The 22,951-nt window shown below is 33.5% G+C and overlaps 1 protein-coding gene across 2 annotated transcripts in view; it reads left to right on the forward strand.

The window, feature by feature from the left end:
- Positions 1–22,951, forward strand: part of TRPM7 (transient receptor potential cation channel subfamily M member 7) — a 98,716-nt gene that overhangs the window by 73,821 nt on the left and 1,944 nt on the right. For both annotated transcript variants that reach the window (XM_015242738.3, XM_072962452.1), the window contains 11 exons: positions 3,379–3,475; positions 5,587–5,657; positions 7,676–7,710; positions 9,584–9,609; positions 11,487–11,537; positions 11,617–11,682; positions 12,273–12,556; positions 12,670–12,752; positions 12,916–13,121; positions 15,810–15,861; positions 15,981–16,087. In XM_015242738.3, the coding sequence (XP_015098224.1) occupies positions 3,379–3,475; positions 5,587–5,657; positions 7,676–7,710; positions 9,584–9,609; positions 11,487–11,537; positions 11,617–11,682; positions 12,273–12,556; positions 12,670–12,752; positions 12,916–13,121; positions 15,810–15,861; positions 15,981–16,087 (1,078 nt within the window). The remainder of the gene's footprint in view (positions 1–3,378; positions 3,476–5,586; positions 5,658–7,675; positions 7,711–9,583; positions 9,610–11,486; positions 11,538–11,616; positions 11,683–12,272; positions 12,557–12,669; positions 12,753–12,915; positions 13,122–15,809; positions 15,862–15,980; positions 16,088–22,951) is intronic.

Consider the following 22,951-nt stretch of genomic DNA (forward strand, 5'->3'; position numbering starts at 1 on the left):
TGACTACTGTAGCACCATGTATAGTAATAGTTAAATTGGAAAAAATGTGATTTAGTGTGGGAGGGATTAGGTTCTGTTTAAAATAATTAAATGTGATTCGAGACTTGCAGATACTAACTACTATATATAAAACAGATAAATAGCAAGTTTATACTGTATAGCACAGGGAACTGTATTCAATGTCTTACAACTTACTGTTAAAAAGAATATGAAAGTTTATGTATGTTCCTATATGACTGAAGTATTGTGCTGTACATCAGAAATTGACACAACATTGTAAACTGACTATATTTCAGTAACAATATATTTTAAAAATAATAATAATTAAATGTGAGAGAACAGTAAGCCAATAAGGTAGAAATATCAAAATGGTAGTTGAAGAAGCAAGACTACAGCTTGAGAGAAAATTCAAGATCAATGATACATACTGGCGTATCTTCAAAAGAGAGAAAGTCAAGTTGAGAAGTAAACCTGAGCTTCAAATGCTTCCCATATCTTAGAAATTAAGAGGAGAAAAAAGGTACAGTAAAGTAGTATTCATAGAGGTAGCAGTTATCATGATGTAGAAATAGTCATCACAGAATCAGTGCAGGAGAATTTCAAAAAGAGAATGTCTAGGAGAATAAGACCTTAGACCCCTGAATTAGGTTGCCTGCATGAATGCAATTTCAGTATACTGGAGGATGCAAAATAAAAATTGTGGCAATTGTAAAGGAATAGAGGAGTCGACCTCACTATAGATTCAACAGTAACAAGATGGTTCAAGAACTTGAATGAGTAGCAGAATTGTTAAAGGCTTTGTTGTTTTCTTAATTGGCTTAGTAAATAAGAAAGATTTATGAATGTTTTAAAATGAGGGAGAGGAACCAGTAGGGAAACCAAGGGCTTTTTTAAAAAGTTGTATTGTTACATCTTCGAGTTTCTTGAAGGGAAGGAGAGCTGACTGGAATTATAATTGAAAAGGCACGAAGACACGGATGGAGTGAAATCAGACACTCAAAGGTGATGATCTTAGGAAGAAAATACAACTTCTTTTGAGGCAGAAGGACTGAAAGAGAGGATTGTCACACAGATATTTAGAGCTTGAAAGAAATAGTCCTAAAACTCTAAGCTATCATTTTATCACTTAAGATCTGTGTGACTTATTGTATATAAATTATACAAATTAAAAAAATTAGTTCACTGATACTTTTTTTTTAAGTGTAGTTAATTTATGTTTTAGGTGTAAAGCAAAGTGGTTTATCTTAGATAGATAGATAGATAGATTCTTTTTCAGAAAATTTTCCATATGGGTTATTACAAGATACTGAATATAGTTCCCTGTGTTGTACAGTGGGTCCTTGCACTGATATTTTTAAGGCATTTTTCCAGTAAGACTGATGGGAACTGGGGTGGAGAACATGAGATAGACAAGGCCTAGTTAAAGTAATCATTGTGTGAAGTTGTTAAGGAGTCAGGAGAAAACAAAGAGTATGATTTCTCAGCTACAGAGTGAAAATAGCATAAATTTTTACAAGCTATATAAATACCTGGATTTTAGCCAGGAAAAATACCTTGAAGCCCATCTATCAGTTCCATATTAGAATTTGTCAGAGATGGTTCTATGAAATTGTTGTGTCATTGCATCAAAGGGTATATATAAAGGAAAATACTTAAATAAAGCAAACAAGAAATAACTAGAACTGGTTCCAAAAGAAAATCACTAAAATCTGAAAGGAGTTGCTTTGTGACTACAGAAAAAAGGTTATTAGCATTTTCTCTTGTCCAAATAATCATCTGTAATGTGAAGAGTGTGAAGCGTCAGAGGTAGAAAAGCTTAAGTTTCTTGAGATATTAGTTATATTTATTTAATGAAAGTAATAGCTTATTGTGGTAGTAACATTTAAAAAATTTTTTAAACGTTTTTTTATTGAGTTATAGTCATTTTACAATGTTGTGTCAGATTCCAGTATAGAGCACAATTTTTCAGTTACAGTTGAACATACATATATTCATTGTCACATTTTTTTTTTCACTGTAAACTACCACAAGATTTTGCATGTATTTCCCTGTGCTGTATGGTATAATCTTGTTTATCTATTCTACAGATGCCTGTCGATAGTAACATTTCTGACAGTGGGTAGAAGTTTGGAAATATTTTAGAGATACGTAATAGCATGACCTGTTTATAGCTAAAAAAAAGAAACAAGATGAAGGTATTGGTTCTTCTCTATTAGTTTCATGAAATTAGTTCATCTGGAAAAATGAATAACTAAAAGGAAGAAAATGAAGGATAATTAGCTATTACAGACTAAAGTATCTATATAGGTAGTACAGTTGAAACATAAATATTTAGTGAAACATTTTGGTGACTCTGAAATTGCTCTTCTATAAATAAGAATTTAATAAGGATTGGATTAGAAATTGATGAGAAAGGGAATGCTTTGTCTGTAAATACAAATTGGACAACTGCATAGAAATTTGGAAACATCTTTTTATGTTCTCATATCACTTCATAAGCTCAGATGAATTCAAATCATCACTCAAGAAAATAGAAATATTAAGTCAGTAAAGCCAGGAGGGTTTTTTAAACAGGTATCAAGAGAAGGTTGTAAAGAGACGAGTAACTAAAAATATGAAACACAGACAAATCAAAACAAATCTGAAAAAAAATTGAAATTTGACAAATGATGATCTGACAGATCTTTGTTATACAGATAGCTTATACAGGTCAACAAGAAAGCTATCAAGACCCCCAAAAAGAAATTGCCCCTCCACTCCTTTACCCTCCGAATTGTTGTTACCTCTGTGTCAGTGTTAGTGTAGAAGAGTAGTTTTTTTCTTTTTTTTAAAGTAATACGTGTTCGTAGCTTTATTTTTCATTTTTTAATACATTTTTCCCCATTCCATAGTATGTATGTTCTATGATTTAATTCTCCATCCCTTTACTGATAGGTCTTTGAGGGTTTTTGTTTTTGTTTTTGTTTTTGTTTTTGTTTCTAATGAAAGTACTAGGGATTGAACCCAGGACCTCATGCATGCTAGGCCTGTACTCTACCACTGAGCTACATTCACCCTCCAGTTTTTTCTTTTTTAGATGAATTGGTAAATTTTTTTTATTTTCCCCTCAGTTTACTATTTTTCCACCAAACTTCTTATGAACTTGTATTACTATGAAAAAGGATTCATTCAGATGGATTTATGAACAATGAGCAAGTAGGGTATTTAGATACTGTTTTTGAAATTGATGTTGAAGGAAATAACTATAATTTGTAATATACCCTTTGGAGTCTAGATAGAAAAAAAAGCATATTGAGCTATCTACTGTTTTATTACTTAGAACAGTGATTTGAAATTTAGTTCGATTATTTTTAAATTGTGTATGTATACAATTTGCAGAATGATATTCCATCTGAAAACACTTTGAAACACATGAGTTCTCATGCTGGATTTTCTGAGTGTCACAAAACCTCTATTCCTCTTCATTCAGAACAAGGTGAGTGTTTGACTACATGAATTATGTTAGCAAACATACTAATTTAAGCTTTAAATGTATTTTATGTATGTCACACACCTGAGCAGTGGATGTTTTGGGAGACAGAAAATAAAGATTCCAGTCCATCGTTGTTGCAATTAACCTTGAATGAAACATAATCCTAACATTTTTTTTCTTTTATAAATTGTTTAGTCCTAAAAGATGAAATCCAAAGACTTGGTTTTTACAGATCTGCTGATTTTAACTTTTACAAATGAATCTTTTGTGTTTTAATCTGTATAGTCATTTACTCAGCTTATTTTTCTAATTTAACTTTCAAAAATAGCTAATATATTTATTTGGTTCAGAATTAAAATACACACACACACATATACACAAGAATTTTGAAAATCAGTCTTAGTCTCTCAACTCCAATCCCATGTGTAGCCATGTTAATTTTGTTTTTCCTCTTCAGTTTCCATGCTTACACAGTCATATATGACAATACAGTCTTTTCTACCTCTCATCTTTTACACAAAAGGTAGCATACCATACATGTTGTCCTGCACTTTTAATTTTTCATTTAAAAATTAAATGGCCTGGAGATGTTTCCATATGTTGCTTTTTTTGAGTCATAGTTATTATATGCACATACACTGACTATTTAGCTTTTCAGTCATGCACATACAATCTTTATGAAGTTCCTTAAGAAAAGCCTCACCATCTTTTCTTTCCCAAGTTGGATTTGTTTGAGGAGGGCAAGTTGGTTTAACATTCAGAAATATGATTAAGGCATAATAGCAACAGATTAAAGGGGAAAAAAATCATATGATCATCTTAATAGCTGCAGAAAAGGCATTTGATGAAATTCAGCATCATTCATGATTAAACTTACAGGAAAGTAAGAAAAGATTGGAGTTTCCTTAAACTGAATAAAGGACATAAATAAAAACTTATCACATATACCATACTGCACAGTGAAATACTGAAAGCTCTAGGTGGAGGACAGGACAAGTATTCTGGCTGTTATCATTTCTATGTAGCATTCTAGCCAGAGGGAAAAAGGAAGAAAAATAAATGGAAGAAGGATTAGGAGGAAAGAAATAAAACTCATCATTTTCAGATAACATGGATATTATTTCTAAAGTTAGCATGCCTACAATTTTGTATCCTCTTATTTCCGTTTTAGGCAATAGCTATTGACTTCCCATTAAAGAAGGCAAGAATTGAACTACCCTCCTCCTTTCCAAACACATATCCACACACAAATGTCTGTACCCTTTCCCACCAGTGTAGTTATATCATAATTTTGATCAAATCAACACTAGATTCTTTCGATCTGTTCTTTTTGCCCCTTACACTTGGGATACAACTTTCGTTCTAAGATTTCACTTTACAATTCATTATGAAGTTTTTCCCTTATTTTTTCATTAAGTTAATTTTAAGTTAATGAAAAATTTAACATCCTCACTTTTTTTTGGAAATAAGCTTGATTCTGAAGTTTGTTTAGCATAAACAAACAAAATATGGCAAATGTGGCATCTTAAATTGGGGGAAAAGATGAACTATTCTGTTTTTCTATTACTATAAAATGATTTATGTGTAAGATTATTTATTGCAACATTGTTATAGCAAGAGATTGAAATCAGACCAAATGTTTATCGGTAGGAGTTTGGTTAAATAAATTATTGTATGTCCATTGTATGAAGTTTAATATAACTGTCAACAAAATAGAATAGAGAAGTACTCTGTGCATTGATATGGAAAGATTTCTAAGCTTAAAGTTAAAAAACTGCCAACAAAACCCCCTAAGATATATAATATAAATCATACTAGCACTTATGTTAAAAAAAAAAAAGCAGGGGTATGTATACAAACACAAAATATCTTTGGAAGGATACATAAGAAATTGGAGGAAAAATACTGCCTTTTCACAGAAATAAATTGAAAAATTTTGATATTTTGTCAGGAGACCCATGACCTCATGTAACTCTTAATGTTCAGCAGTGTTAGGGAGAGGAAAAGTTATCTTAGGAAAGTTATATTAAGGCTGGAAACACTTTGTGTTTGGTTAGTTGGTCATAAAATTTTTCCGTTGTTTAACGTTTTTATTTCTTTAAATTTTGTTTTAGTGAAAAGTAGCAGTAGAAGGCCGTCTACAGAAGAAACTCATGAAGTAGATTCCAAAGCAGCTTTACTACCGGTTTGTACATTTCAATTAAACAAAGGCATATTTTAAAATACATAGTTACTAGAGAAGAGCTAAAGATGGTGATATTTTATTTGAGATTATATCTAACTTTCAAAAAAATTCTGCCTTAGAAAACTGACCTCAGTGCATGGTAGCAGTTACAGAAAATAGTTTCTTCCGGTAGTGATTGGTGAGAAATTTTTAAAGAAAAAATGTATGCAAAAGAAAGAAAGGCAGGAATCTCTGAATTGAAACTAATTATATAAAGTCATTCCCAGCCAGTTGACATAATACTTGATTTTACAAATAGTCTTTAAAAGCTGGCTCTGGCAACCAAGACACAAAGCTTGGAGAACGCAAATAAATTCCTCCCTTATAGTGGAGTATAGAAATCAGTGCTCATAATTATGATCCTAGATCATCAAGAACTTACTAACTTGGCCCTGTCCCACTGGACTGAATGTCACACACACACTTACACCTTCTCCCTCACTCATACCCTGCCAAGCAATGTGACCATGAGGCCCTAGAGGTTCTGTAGAAAACAACAAGTTCATTTATCCAGTTTTCTTTAGCCCCAGGTGGGACAAGCAAAGGTAGTGGAGAAGATCCCAGGAAGCTGCTGGGACAGGTGGGGGAGGAATCCCAGGTTTTGCATGGAACTGGGCACTGTAAGTTCAGTGTGTGAATGGGATTTGGATTCATCTCCATGATAAAATATCCCTTGGATATTTTAGTCTGTATGTTCGTACACCAGTGTTTTATCTCACCCTGTTAAAGCCTTTGATCTGCTGCTGCTATTGCTTGGCGTATTGCCACCATCTTATGCAGGAAGGAAACAAGAGGATCTTCTAAGTTGATCAGATGTCCATTCTTATTAAAACATTTTTGAAGCTTGAAAAAAAAATACTATGCTGTAAGGAGATAGATTGTATTATTAAAAAGATTATTTAAATAGGGAAAAGGGATTAGTGAATACAGTTCCACGGTAACAATTCTTCCTTTCTGGAAGGACTCATCCTGAACCTAAACTGCACAATTTTTCCACAAATAAAGTTCCATTGAAGATGACCTCACATTGCCAAATTACAAAACTCGTGGGAGCCATCTTATACAAACAGTACTAGATATCTAATAACTCAAGATAATAGAATTGTTGGTTGCAGAGATTATAAAATAAGTATGATGAAAGCCATAAGAGAAAGTATTACATATTTTTTTAAAAAGTAAGAAGTACTACTCAGAAATGCTGGAAAATTTGAAAAACAATTAGAAATTAAAAAAAAAACCTCAATGTGGATTAAAATAGACAGATTAGGCACAGAGAGCTTTACTGAATTGGACCAGAATGTAATATAAAATTATAATTACATGGAAAATGTGTTAAGCATAAAAAGATATGGAAAATACCTCTAAATTGGCCTTGAGAAGAATAGACAGAATTTGAAGAGACTATAAATGACTTAGAATTTTCCAAATGGATGAAATATATGAAAATTCAAATTTGGGATACATAAGTCCCAAGCTGGGGAGGTAAAAGTAAATTCACATCTAGAAATATAATTATAAAACTGCAGAATAAAGACTACTGTACACACATAAAAAAGCTTCAATGAAATATGCCTGTTATTAGTGATTTCTTTGTTCACAGTTTGCATGATTTTGATTTTTCTCTTTATACTTTGATGTGTTTTTCTTTTGGCAACTGGCATAATATTTTTTTGAGTCATAGAAACAAATGTGTATTTTAAGAAAACAAAATTGTCAACAGAAACAAAGAACTAGCTAGACTATGGTTATGTTGTAGAAAATAACACCCATGAGTTCTTTATTCTACCATATGGGATGGCCTCATAGTAGCTTTTATATCCATTTTTTAATTTTATTAGTTCAGTGGTATGAAACAAATCATATTAACTTTTCAGCCCTTCATTCTTAAAACATGCTATAGGATACAAAACAGATAAAGTTATGCTTCATCTACAGACTTTTTCCATTAATTTTTGTTTTTGTTTTGTTTCTGACTAAAGGATTGGTTACAAGATAGACCAGCAAACAGAGAAATGTAAGTAAGCCCTTTCTTATCATTAAGTCTGAAAACTATCATAGTTATTGAATGTTTTCTTTTTTCTGCTCTTAGCATCATCTCTTTAACACTTTAAATGTTGATGATTATTTATTTTGGCATCTCCTGTCTTTAAATAGAGGACATTGAGGAATCATTTATTTTGAGTTAACGTATACATTTAAATTTATGGTTTTACATAGTTATACTCTAATTATAGTCAGACTATAGTTATAACTCTACTAAAATTTTCCTTGTAATGATACAATTAAGATTTTATTATTCAGTTGTTCCCAGCTTGCTTTTGAATAAACTTGTTCAAAGACCTAGTTTGATGCTTCAATTTCTCTGCCCATTGTTCTCATCAGCAGGTCTCACATCTCCTTTTGGAATGCACTTTAATAATTACAACAGTAATGCACAGTGTACTTTAGAAAGCCTGCGTACAGGGAAATCCACTAGAAAGCTGATGTTGTAATCCAGAAAGTGGAAACAAAAAGGCAGTCTGACAAGTTGTCATCCCCAGAAAGTGAACATTTTCAGTGTAGGTTAAACATAAAGAACCAAAGATAATCTCTGTTTTTCCAACCTTGAAATTAGTATTTTAGGATTCCAAAGGAAATTTTAAAAAATCTTGTTTTGACACCCACTTGATACTGGAAGCATGGCAGGGTTACTCTCTGACATGGACTACTTGAGAAGTAAAGCCAATTTGAGGGAAAATACTATATATTACACAGTGTTTTCCCTAGTTCCTTCTCTGTATCAGAATATATGTGAATATATAGAGAAGAAAAACCAGCGGCTACATGCAGTTCAAATTTGGGGGGTATCCTGCCCTGAATGGCACTTGGAAGACCTGTTTATAATCAGACCTTTTCAAACAATAATGTCTTGTATAACCAGAACTGTAGGATATAAATACAGACTAGGTACTTGAAGCTGATGTTAATCCAGCTAACTAGAGAACATTGACTTATAAGATGCTGACCCATAGAAGTACCCAGAAAGATGGAGTTGGCCAGTACTCTGTGTGCTAAGAAAAAAGAGGTTTAGCAGCAGCAGAAAAGGGGACGAGGCTAGGGTCAAAATACTCTCTATGAGGAAATGTTTACATCATTAAGATGAAAACCAATAGGAAACGTCAGGATCAGAGAGAATGTCAGAAAGAGATTATCAAGGTCTTCTACTCCAGAGCTTCTTTCTGGATCTAGTCCTTTTAGTCCTGAGCAAGGCCACGTAACTGTATAATGGGAGAGCTAAGCCTCTAATCCATTTTTCTTGATTCCCATTCCGTTCTCCTTCCACTACACCTGTTTGTCTAATTTGCAATGGAATCTGTGGATTTAATAGAACTGCCACTTGCTACCAATATACATTGTAATAAATAAATACATTCAACATTGGAAAATATTTTTTTGAACATTAACATTTAAGTTTTGCAAAATTATGTCTGTTTGCTGTTCTCCCAGTTCTTTGCATCAGTTCTATTCCAGTACTTTTAAAATCTGCAGTGTCATTTCAAGGCATTGTTATAGTACTGGAATGAATCTCCACAAATAGAGGAATCATGGAATATTTTACTCTGTTAGTACTGAACCTTCAGTTTGGCACCAAACTACTAATAATATTTATGTAGGCATAAATTGGAGGTACAAGTTGTTGATAAAGTATATGCATATGGATGTAGATATGTCCGTGTATGGATTTGGCATTGGCTTAAGGGAAATAGCAAGTATTCAAACAAAAGTGAATTGCAATCTCAGAATGCCTTTAATAATGTTATATTTAATAATTATAATAACTTCATAAAATAAAAAATTTTGTGGTAGCCAAAACTAAAATTGTAACATAATTTTTGGTGTTTCTTTAGGCCATCTGAAGAAGGAACATTAAATGGTGAGTCCACAGGGTAGATTTAATGTGAAAGAGTGAGGATTGTATATGATCTATTTTAGCCAATACCACATTGTCCTAGGTAAGAAATTTTGGACTTCGTATTTGAAAAAGCCATAGTAGTAGAAAGTTCTCCCGGCTCGTTTCTCTTCATTGTAGGTGTTTCACAAATACAAAACCTCACCATGTGAATGATCTTTTTATAGTCTCCCCCCTCCCTTTCATCCTTGCTACCTCAGTCTCCTTCACTTACATTCCCTGTTTTAGTGGGTGGTACTCTTTCAGTCAGCTATGTGAAAACTGAGGGAGGTATTCTTGACCCCTTGACCTCGCACTCATAAAGTCCTGTTCTGTTTACCTCTTAAACAGCTCTAGAATCCACCCTCCACTCTACATTTCACTGCTGCTTTCAGTTCAGACCTTCATCAGTTTTAAAACCTTTTATTGATACATATAATACGCATACAGAAAAGTACAGCTGATCCTCCACTTCAGGGAACTCTCACTAAATGAGCATTCCCATGTAATCAGGACCCAGATCACAAAACATGTATTGCCAGTTTCTTAGCTCCTGTGTGCTCTTCTTCTTATAACTCTGCCCCTTAAATGACACAGTAGTTTTGCCTGTGTATGTGTATGTGTCTTTAGCTAGCTAGCTATGTTTTATTTGTTTTATATATATATATATATATATATATATATATATATATATATATATAAGTGGAATCATACAGTATGTACTCTTCTTGTGTTGGCTTCTTTCTCCCAACATATGTTTATGAGTGTCACAAATACTGCTGTGGGTAGTGATGGTTTGTACGTTCTCACTACTACGCAGTATTTTCTTGTATGACTATACTGAATTTATCCATTCTACTATTTGATGGGTATTTCTATAGCTTCCAGTGTATGGCTATTATGAATAGTGCTGCTCTGAGCATTCTTGTTCATGTTGTTTGGTAAACATATGCAGTTATTTCCTGTTGAGTATATACCTAGGAGTGGAATTGCTGGTGGCAGGGTATGGTATGCATATGTTCACATTTAGTAGTTACTACCAAGTAGTTTTACAAAGTGGTTGTGCTAGTTTGGGCTCCCTTCCAGTCTGTTTTTCTCTTCTACCACCAAAATGATTCTTTTAGAAGATCTGATCTTGTCATTCCTCTGCTTTACATTTTTGCACTGTCATTAGATAAAATCCAATGTCCTTTATTAACATGACATATTTCTTAACAATTAACAAATGCTCTACGTCTTCAGCTTTACCTCCTACTGGTATGCCTATACTCTTGCTCATTAATTTGCAATCTTAATTGCGTATCCAAATACTTGTAGAGCATCACTTGTATGATGACACATACCTACAGAATTAGAATATTTTGGTATGAGAAATGGGTAGGTATATGTTGAAAAAGTCTCACAGATGATTCTGATAAATAAACAGATATGTATATAAAATTAGTATTGAAAACCACTCTTCTATTCATATCAAACAGCTTGCAATTTCTTAAGTGTAGCATGCAATTTAATAGTTCCTCTCCTTTGCAAATGTTGCCCTGACCACACCATTACCTTCCAAAGTACTCTTTTTCTCCCTTCTCTTCCTCTGAGACAGCCTTCAACCTCTCTCAGTATGTGTGTGTGTTGGGTGACGGGGACCTTCATGTACTTTTGCCCTTTTGCAGTTACCACTAATCTGGCATAATGGAATAGGGTAATAAAGCACATGGTGGACATAATTCATTACTTGTGTTTTCTGTTTTTCTGAAGAGAGCTTACATGAAGGAAATTCAGGATGATTATATGAGAAAGCCTGAGGAAAAATTTATGCTGCATTAGTACTTCTTAAAAGGGTCTCATTTGTTTATTTGCTGTTTCAGGTCTTGCTTCTCCATTTAAGCCAGTTATGGATACAAATTATTATTACTCAGGTTAGTAATATTAAAAACAAAATTTAGTAATATTTTGAGCTTTTAGGGATTTCATTATTTCTCTTTTATTTCTGTGCAGCTGTGGAAAGAAATAACTTGATGAGATTATCCCAGAGCATTCCATTTACACCTGTGCCTCCAAGAGGTAAGTCCATATAGTAAAGAAATAAAAGAGAAAATAAACCCTTAGTTAATATGAAGTTTTTAAAAGAAGGATCACATTAAGAAGTGTTAATTTCATGTAAATTTTAATTAGCCTGATTACTGCAGAAGTGAGGTTTGTTTAATAGAAGAAGAACATGTCAGCAGTATTGGTTTTTCTATTTCTGACATATCCAGAGGCAGTGGTATATTTTCATTCAGAAAGGTTCTTGATCCATTATTTAGTAATTACAGTTAGATAAATTGACATCACAGGATTTGTGGAACAGATCTAATCTCCAGTCTAAAAGTTTAACTTAGTAATGTTTAGAAGTCCAGTTGCTTTCTAAAAGTTTTTCTTGAAAAGTTCACGATTCCAAAAATGCTTATCATTACCAAATACGTGTGAATTTAGAGATATTATTAGATTCTTGGTTTCTGAGTATTTCTTGCCCTTGAACTTCTTTTATAAAACTACATCTTAATCTCATCTTCTATTCCTTGCTTAATCTTAACCAAAGATACCTGCTAATTTCTGTCTTGTCATTTTTAGAGTCTTAATTTGGCCTTAACATGTGTCCATTCATGTTACAGGTGAGCCTGTCACAGTGTATCGCTTGGAAGAGAGTTCTCCCAACATACTGAATAACAGCATGTCTTCTTGGTCACAGCTAGGCCTCTGTGCCAAAATAGAGTTTTTAAGTAAAGAGGAGATGGGAGGAGGTTTACGAAGAGCTGTCAAAGTACAGTGTACTTGGTCAGAACATGATATCCTCAAATCAGGACATCTTTATATTATCAAATCTTTTCTTCCTGAGGTGATTAACACATGGTCAAGTATTTATAAAGAAGATACAGTTCTGCATCTGTGTCTCAGAGTAAGTGCTAGTGAATGCAAACAGTGAAGCATTATTTGAGCTTCATGTTTTTATTTCTAAAGTATGATTAAGTCTTAATTTCAGTGTTGAACAAGCATTTGTCTGTTCTGTAGGAAATTCAACAACAGAGAGCAGCACAAAAGCTCACATTTGCCTTCAACCAAATGAAACCGAAATCCATACCATATTCTCCAAGGTAAATCTTTTAACATTTCTGGGATCTTTTAGTGTTATGTGGATAGCGTTCTCTTTTGACCTGCTTTATTGAAGCTGAATGTTTCATTATTTATCCATTTTAAAGATCAATTAGATCTTTATTAACAAAACTACTAGTAATATCTGTAACTATTTTTCATAAGGTTCCTTGAAGTTTTCCTGCTGTATTGCCATTCAGCAGGACAGTGGTTTGCTGTGGAAGAATGTATGACTGGAGAATTTAGAAAATACAACAATAATAATGGTGATGAAATTATTCCAACTAATACACTGGAAGAGATCATGCTAGCCTTTAGCCACTGGACTTACGAATATACAAGAGGGGAGTTACTGGTACTTGATTTACAAGGTAAACTTATTGAAATATTGCTAAAGTGAAATTGTGCAGTACTTTCTCACCTATTCATGTGTTACGAACAATATACAGAAAATCTGCCAATTTATATATAAGTAAAATCTTAGGTTAATGGAAGCTGTTAAAAAAGCAAGTGAATAACAGACATAGCATAAAGCCATGAGGGCTCTGAAGAGTGGGCTCTGGCTATCTTAACTGCTATTTAGGTAATACAGATATTTTAATAAGGAAAAACATGTGAAATCCCCTGTTCTAGTCTTAGATGTGCAGCCTTAGTCTCTTAAAAATATAAAGACCATTTCTTTAAAACAATAACAGGTATCTATTGTTCCTGGTGTTTATGTCATCTATTACTGTGAATTAAACTACCTAAACATTTAATGGATTAAAACAACCATTTTATTTGCTTATAGTTCTTTGGTTAAGGAAATTGGACAGGGCATGGTGGGGATGGCTCATCTCTGCTGTCCCGTTGGAAGGTTCAAATGGCTGCAGATTAGTTTGGACAGCTTGACTGGAGCCATGTGTCTTGGGTCTCTGTTCACTAACAACTGAATTCCTCAGTTCTCCACCAAGTGATTGCTCCTCATGGCTGGCTAGCTTAGACTTTCTTGTAGCATGGTAGTTTCAGGCAATTAGACTTGTTACATGACAGCTGGCTTCCTCCAGAGAGAAAGCAGAAACTCTTAGGCCCAGAACCGGCCCAGATCCCTCCTACCATATTTTATGGGTCCAGGGAATTAGTAAGAACAGCTCAGATTCAGAAGGTAGGGAATAGATTCCAGCACTTGTAAGTGGAGCGGCATGCGTGTATACGAGGGAAAAGCTGATCACAGCCATCTTTGTAGACAGACTGTTTCATACATGTGAAAGAAGAAAAATTGTGGCTAGGAGAGGGCAGGTTTGCTTAGAGTAATATCTCTACAGCTCCACAGCAGGGTCTAAGGAGAATAAAATGGAGCAAGTTGCCAGCTCTGCCTGGATGATACTTTCGCATTATAGGTTCCTTTTTTTGTCCGCTAAAGAGAAGCTTTGATTTCAAATGTCAACACAGACCAGATTTCAAAATTACATAAAAACAATTGTTTGGAATATTTTTTACTTGATGACTTCTTTCATTATTATAGATACTCATAGATGTAAGAGATTTGTTGAAAAGTAAATAGTTGGTATTGATTCAGCTCAAGAAAGAAAGTATATATAGAAATAGCTATCCTTTTTTCAATAGTTTATCATTTTACATAAATGACTAAGTGATATATATATAGTGAAAACTCTGATGTATGTTATTAGACAGGTCAATCCAATTAAGTAAAAATCTTAGTTAAGTTATATTCTTAGATAAGTATCATTTAATTGTGCACAGGACATGCACAGGAAGTGAGACCAAACAGATTTTGTCTGAACTGTTAAAAGATGGCAATTATTTTTAATAAATAGTAATTATGATGTTATCTACATAATTAATATGTTCATGGAGCCATTTTTTTCATAGAAATATTTTAGACAATTAGTACAAACAAGTTAAGCAATACAGAAATATATAAAAAAAAATGCAAAATGTTCATCTTTACTACTTCTCTACCTTTATGAAGACAAATATACAATTTTTTTTCTTATTTTTAAACACTTTGTTCTGTGTTATGGTGATTTTCCTCCAACTAGGATCATGCTGTGTATGAGTATATATGAATGTATGTGTGTTTTATTTTTTTTCCCCCAGCTAACAAAATATCATGGACATCTTGTGGGTCGTTATTGATAAATCTGAGTCATTCCTGCATGATAGTCTGTAGTAGGCATAGCATGATTAAATCTTTTGCAAGATGGTCACCCTATTTTTAGTTTTAGAGATGAATGTAATTTTAATAGCGACTGCCAGGTTAGTTTTCCAGAAGGTTGTAGGAATTTAATACTCAACACTGTGTATAAAATGCTCATTTCTTCACCATCTCTCCAGCACTGCATAGTCTTAATCTTTGCCAATCTGAGTAGAAATTAGTATCATGTTTTAATTCTAGTTTTTCCTATTGTGAAATTCTAACCATTTTATTAGATTTCATTCTAATGGGTTAAATATTTATGATTATCCAAATATCAGTAGTTGTTCTTTCTTTCTTTATGTAAATAGATAGATGAGAGAGACTGAAAAGAGTTAACCAGACTTTTTAAATAGCTTTCCAGAGGGCTAGAGTTGAAGGAAGATGTTCACAACCTTATTCTTTATGTAATTTAAATCTTTTGCAAGGTGTATTCATGTTAGTCTGTGATTTTAAAAAATCCAAAACACTTTTAAAATGGCCTGTAGATTATGCCTTCATGTGCCTGATTGTTCTTTGCTAACTAAGGTGAAACAAGAGCAGATTGTAAATAAGGAGATATTTGCTTGCAGCCTTGACCTTGTTGCATCAGAAACTGGTGCCATCAGGAGCTTACATGCCTTCCAACCAACTCGGATATTTATCTGTTGTTCATGTCGCAGGAACTGTGTTTCTGGTGCCATATTGAAGTCATAAGTCAAGTAGTGAAATATCAAGGGAGAAAAACTACACTCTTTTGAATAATTTAATGTTGTGTGATTGTTGATGATGCTGTAGAATCGCTCATGACTTTATTATGCATATGTCAGTAGTTATGCCAATTATGTAATATAAATTGTCCTTTTTATATATACATATAAAGGCGTGGGTGAAAATTTGACTGACCCGTCTGTGATAAAGGCAGAAGAAAAGAGGTAATAAGTTTTAATAATTTCATTAAGACATATTTTTATAATTTCAAATTCTGCATTTCTGTTTGTGTTAACTGATCTTTTTTTTTTTTTTTTTTTTTTTTTTACTACCAATTCCACAGATCCTGTGATATGGTTTTTGGCCCAGCAAATCTAGGAGAAGATGCAATAAAAAATTTCAGAGCAAAACATCACTGTAATTCTTGCTGTAGAAAACTTAAACTTCCAGGTAAACATTTTCATAATCAGTGTAATATATTAATTGTTAGCAAAGTTGATTACTACAGAGCTTCACAAGGCCAGAGAGGCACAAATAACATATTGTTGATTATAGATGGATCTATGCTTTCTTTCATTACTTATAAAAACACTGAGTTCATTCATTTAATACATATTTATTATGTGTCCGCTGGCAGCTAGATATTGACAGTACAATAGTGAATGAGACAAACAATGAAGTTTAGCCAAATCTTGAATACTGATAAAAGTAACAGAATTACTGGACTGTCATAAATGCCAGGCAGAAAAAATAGAACAGATAAGCAGATCTCTTAACACAAACTTAGACGTCAGGGAATGCTACCTGGGGGACTAACAGATTTGCCTAAAACTGAAGAATGAATAGACTTTCAACTTAGCTTGAAAAAGAGTTGGGAAAAGAGTATTCCGTGAAACAGGAACAGGAACTGCAGATATAGTCTCTCATGATAGTAACCATCATTATATTTGAAGAATTACAAATTATTATTGAATTGTAAGTTTTATCACAAACCAGTGGTTTTCATCCTTTGGTGTGCATCAGGATGATCCCCTATTGGACTTTTTCAAAATTACAAGTGCCTGGCACTCACCCTTGAGCTGTATTTTTAAAAGTTCCTCCCATTGTGATGAATAATGGAGTAGCTAAGAGCTTTAACTTGGAGCCAGACTGCCAGGCTCCCGAGAATACCTACATCATGTAGGTTTGTTATTTTTTGTTTGCTTGAGAATTAAATGAGTTAGTATTTGTGAAGTACTTAGAACAGTGCCAGGCAAATAGTAAGCATGTTAATGGTACTGGTTTTAAATTTTTTAAATTGGTCATTGTTGAGTATACAGAAATACCTTTTTTTTTTTGTAGATTGACCTTGTATCTCGCAACCGTGCTAATAAGCTCACTTAGTTCTAGGAGGTTTTTTGTTTGTTTTTAGCTTATTGTTTGTAAATTCCTTGGGATTTTTTGTGTAGGTAATAGAGACAGTTTTATTACTCCCTTTCCAAGCTGTATGCCTTTTTATTTCTTCTTCTTGACTTTTTGCACTGGCAAGGAATTCCAGTACAGTGTTGAATAGGAATAGTGAGAATAGACGTGTTCTTCCACACCTCATTTCTCTAAGATGCTTATCCTGAATGGACATTGAATTTGTCAGATGTTTTTTCTGCGTCTATTTATGTGGTTTTTTTTCTTTAATTAGTATTACATTGTATCACATTGATTTTTTTAAAATGTTGAGCCAGTCTTGCATTCCCACACTCTACTTTGTCATGATATATTTTTTTATGTATTGTTGGATTCGATTTTCTAATATTTTGTTGATTTTTTTGTATCTGTGTTCATGAAGACTATTGGTCTATGGGTTATTTCCTTATTCTCTGTTTGTCTTGTTTGGTGTTAGGATAATACTGACCTTAAAAATAAGTTGGATGTATTTACACTTCTGTTTTGGGGAATAGATTATATAGAATTGATATTATCTCCACTTTGATAAAATTGTCTATCAAAACCATTTCAGCATATAGTTTTCTTTTTCAGGTGCTTTTTAGCCAAGAGTTTAATTTTTTTAAATAGATATAGCAGATGTCAAGGTTATCAGGGGTTTTTTTTGAGTGACTTTTAATAATTTGTGTCTTTCAGGGAATCGGTCTTTTTTTTTTCCACTTTTATTGAGAAATAATTGATATATATGTCTGTATAAGTTTAAAGTGTACAGCATGATGGTTTGACTTACATATATTGTGAAATAATTACCACACTAGGTTCAGCTAACATCCATCTTCTTATATAGATACAATAAAAAGAAAGTAAAGGAAAAAAAATTTTTCCCCATGATAACTCTTAGAATTTACCCTCGTAACAACTTTTCTGTGTATCATACAATGTGTACCTTTTGACCGCCTTTCCCTCCCCCCACCCTCTCCCTGTGGTAACCACAAGTCATCTCTTATTCTGTGAGTTTGTTTTAGGTTGCATGTGTAAGTGAAATTGTATAGTATTTGTCTTCATTTTATTTAAATTGTCAAAGTTTTCGACATACCATTAATTATACTATTTTATTTTTTAAAGTGTCTTTGGGGGAGTGGAGTCTGTGGTGAATCCTCTCTTCCATTATGATAATTTGCACTTTTTGTAAGGTGTATGCACTTTCTTGATACTTTCAAAGAACCAGTTTTTTCCTTCATTGTTTTACTCTCTTTTCTGTTGTCAGTTTCATTGATTTCTTCATTATTTCCATGTTTCTGCTTGCTGTGGATTTGGGTATTTTTTTTTCTCTAGTTTGTTAGGGTAAAATTTTAAATTACTGATTTGAGACATTTTTTCTAACAAAATATTTAGTGCTAGAAATTTCTCACCAAGCGTTTTGTTAGCTGCATCCCATAAAGTGTGGTATGTTTTATTTTTGTTTTTAAAAATATTTCTTACTTCCCTTGACATTTCCTGTTTGACCTATGGATTATTTATTTCAAATATCTTTTTAAATTCTCAAATATTTGCAAGTTTTCCTGGTATCTTTCTGTTACTGGCTTCTTGTTTAATCCCATTATGATAAGAGAACATACTTTGTATGATATCAATTTAAAAAAGCTTTTTTAGCCTTAAAAAGATAATAGTCTCTAGTGAATGTGGCACATACACTTGAAGAGAATATTCTCTTGTTGGATGGAGTGTTCTGTAAATATTAGTGAAGGAAATTTTTTTGAGTGTTGTTCAGGTTTTTTATATCCTTGCTGATTTCTTTCTACTTATTCTGTTTATTACTTAGACAGGAAGTCTCTAAAAATAATTGTGGATTCATCAGCTTTCAGTTCTGTTAGTTTTTCCTCCTTCATGGATTTTTGAAGCTTTGTTCCTAGGTACATATACATTAACAGTTGTTAAGACTTCTTCGTGATTCAATTTTTGTTGTTATATAATGCCATAGTAGTTTTCCTTATTGTGAAGTCTCCCTTGTCTGATACTATCCTTAGCTTTTGATTGGTGGTTTCATCAGATATGTTTTCCCATTTTTACCGGTATATATATTAATTATATTTAAAGTAGTTTTCTTGTAGACAGCATATTCGCATCTTTTAATTGCTATTTTAGACCCTTTACATTTAACACAATTATTGGTATGGTTAGATTTAGATCTACTGTTATATTGTTTTCTGATTACTCTCTCTAGTTTGGTTTTTTTGTTTGTCCCCCACCCCCGTTTTAGTATTGTTTTATCTTTATGTTTAGTTTTTAATGGTTGCTTTGCTTTTCTTATCTAAGAATGTGTGTATTTTGCCTTCATTCCTGAAGGATATTTTCACTGAATTGAGAATTTTAAGTTGACACATCTTTCAACACTTAAAAAAAGTATTCTGCTGTCTTCTGGCCTCTGTTATTTCTGATGAAAATTCTATGGTCATTTGAATTATTCTTCCTTTATACATATACATGGTGTGTCATTATAATCTTACCTCCTTTCAAGATTTGTTCTTTATTTTTGGTTTTCAGCAGTTGGATTCTGCTATGTCCAGTTGTAGCTTTCTCTTTCAGGTTTAGTAAGCTTCTTTAATTTGCAAATTTACGGTTTTTTTCAAATTAGGGGAGTTTTTAGCTATTCGTCAAATAATTGTTCTGTGTCAGTTTTATTTTCATCTTTTTCTGGGTTCTCATAATAAGAATCTTAGAACTTTTGATACTGTCACCCAGGAACTTGTGGCTCTGATTAAAAGTAAGTTAACTTTTCAGGGGGTGGAGGGTATAGCTTAGTGGTAGAACACTTGCTTAACATTCAGGAGGTCATAGGTTCGATCGCCAATACCTCTGTATAATAATAATAATAATAATAATAATAATAATAATAATAGTAATAATAATAGTAATAATAATAATAATAAACCACCTAATTACCTCCCACCCCCCAAAAAAGCCAAAAACAAAACAAAAAGTTAATTTTTCTCTGTTATTCAGATTGGGTAGTTTATAGTGATCTGTCATGTTCACTGACTCCTCATTCTTTATTTCTTCATTCTGCTATGAAGCCCATGCACTGAAATTTTTATTTCAGGCACATTTTTCAGTACTGTAGTTTCCTTTTGGATCTTTCTATACTGATTAGTTCTCTGCTGAAAATTTGTTTTTCCATTCATTTCAAGTCTGTCCTACATCATGGAGTACGGTTAATAGTAGCTGGCTTAAAGTCTTTGATTATTCTACCACCTGGGTAATCTTGAGTTTGGCATATCTTGGTTGTCTTTTTCGATGATCTTTGAGATGTTCCTGGTTTTTGTATCTCTAGTAATTTTAGAATGTACCCTGGGTATTTTGAATATTATGTATGAGATTTTGGATCTTATTAAAAATCCTCTAGAGAACTTTGATTTTTGAATTTTTGCATTTTGAATCCTCTTGAGATTTTTGGTGTTGTAGGCAATCAACTCAGTTAAATTCAGTTCACAAGTCACAGTCTGTCTTCTGTGGCTGTGATTCCAATTCAGTTTAGTTTTTAAAGCCTTTGCATTATTAATCAGGTCTCTCTCACATGTATGTCAAATAGGGGCAAGTCTGGAACCTGAGCGAAGTTCTGAACCATAGTTGAGTTCTCAAAGCCTATACTTTGCTGTCCTTCCATAAATGTATCATTCAAGGATGAGCCTGGGAGTTCATACACAAAATTCGGGTGTTCCTCTCTCCATTTTCCTTCTTTCCATGATCTCTTCCATACTTTGTGACTCCCAAGGGCCACGTCTTTTCTTTTCATTTCTTTTTGGGGGGGGGGGTACTCTGACTAGAAAACCAGGATTTTGACCCCTGTGTTGTTACATAATTTCTGCAGCTAGGTCCATTTCTGGTGCTGAGTAGCAAAGAAAAGAGAGAAAATTACACTTTTTGAATCATAGAGGTACCTGTTCTCCTTCCTTCTGATCAGGGAGAAGGATTTTCTCTTGGAGTTGTAGGTGCCTGCCCAGCTGCTACCACTACAGGAATGCCTTTTCATGACTGAGGCTTATCTTTTGATAAAGGGCAGAGGAGCAAAATGAAAAATTAAGAAGATAGCATTCCCCCCAACATTCTCCATCCCACAGGGTCCCCCTTCCTTATCCTCTGACCAGAAGGTCTCAGAGCTTTTTCTGTCCATGCTCACATTTTTGTGATTGAGCTGTCTTCAAGTCTAGGCCTGGAAATAAGAGAGGTTTTTTCAACCAGGAAACTCATTCTTCAAGTTCTGATTTCCTTCCCCTGTGTGTCTGCTATTGCTTTCAGAAGTCGCAGATTGTTGCTTTATCACGTGGATGGTTTTTACTTGTAATCGGTGGGAGAGAGAGGATAGAATATGCTTACTCTCTTTTATCCAGAACTAGAACACACAATGGTGAATCTAACAGGCAGCCCAGATACAATTTTTATTTTGTTTTGAATACAATTTTTAATAGCATATCTGTTTTTTTAATTATTATTATAAAGCAGGATTTCACAACTTGGAAGGGACCTTAAAAGCAATCTAGTCCAAATTCATCATTTTACAAAACGTAAAATAAGAGTTCATATGATTTGCCCATGGTTACAGTAGTAGTTAACAGCATTATCAGGACTTGATAAATTATAAATTTATTCATTATAAAAACTGTGCTTTTGTCCATTGTTCCTTGTGTAAATTACAGCTACAAATTAATTTGTATTCACTAAGAACTTACTGGCATAGTCTTGAGTTTAAAATTTATCAAGTTACTCATGAAGTAGCAAATATGTATTTGGATCATTGAGTATAGGCTGTTACCAAAATTAAAATTAATAGTTCATATTCTGAGTGCTCTATTTTCTGGAGATAAAAGTATTAAATGTGTATCTGTGACAGTGGTTAGTTTAAATTATAAATTTGTTACTACTACATTGAGTTTTCTAATTCTGCAACTACTGTCATATATGTCTATAGCTCCCTAAGTGAGTTCATCCTGTCCCGTGGCTATAAATGCAGTCTACATACTGATAGTACCAATTCTAACTAAAGACTAACTTCTTTAGTGAGCTCATGTTTCTATATTCAATTTCCTGTATTGCTACTTGGGTATCCTAAAGCATCTTTTAAGTGACATGTTCACTCCAGAGCTCTTGACTTTCATTTTCCACCCCTACCCACAAAACTCTGCTTCCCTGTCTCATTAATGGTTTCCAGTTGCTCAGGCTCAGAACTTAAAAGGGTAGCCAGTTCCTTTGTTCTCTCACTTGCATAGCTAGTCTATCAAAATCTGATTGTTCAAATTCTGAAATCTGCCTAGAATTTATCAATTTCTCTTCATCTTCACTGCCGTCATTTTGATTCCTGAATTCTTACCATTGCCACCTAACAAGACTTCATATGACAATCAGAATGGTTATTTTAAACAGATTTGGTTATGCTCCTCCCTTTAGAATGCCTGATATCTTCCAGTGGATTTTCATTATAATCTGTACACTTTACCTTAGCTTGCATCCCATGAATCAGAGGCCAGCAAACTTTACCATAAAAGCCAAAAAGAAGTATGCATTTTAGGCTTTGTGGGCCATATTGCCTGTGCCACAGCTACCCAATCTCCCGTTGTAGTCCAGAAACAGCCATAGACAGTTCTATAGCTGCACTCCAATAAAACTATTTTTACAAAAGCAGGCAGCAGGCCAGATTTGGCCCGCAGCCTGTAGTTTGACAGCCCTCAACCATTTACTACTGCTTAACCTCATTTCCCCCTAGTCTTTCCCTCGTTCACTACATGCAAGCCAAACTATCTGCTTGCCATTCTTGGAACACACCAAGTCCATCTCCTTTTTACAGTCTGTAGTTAACTTTCTCTCTGACTAGAGTACTCCTAGGACTTTGATAGGTCATTT

The sequence above is a fragment of the Vicugna pacos genome, chromosome 6 (assembly GCF_048564905.1).
Source record: "Vicugna pacos chromosome 6, VicPac4, whole genome shotgun sequence".
Classification (NCBI taxonomy): domain Eukaryota; kingdom Metazoa; phylum Chordata; class Mammalia; order Artiodactyla; family Camelidae; genus Vicugna; species Vicugna pacos.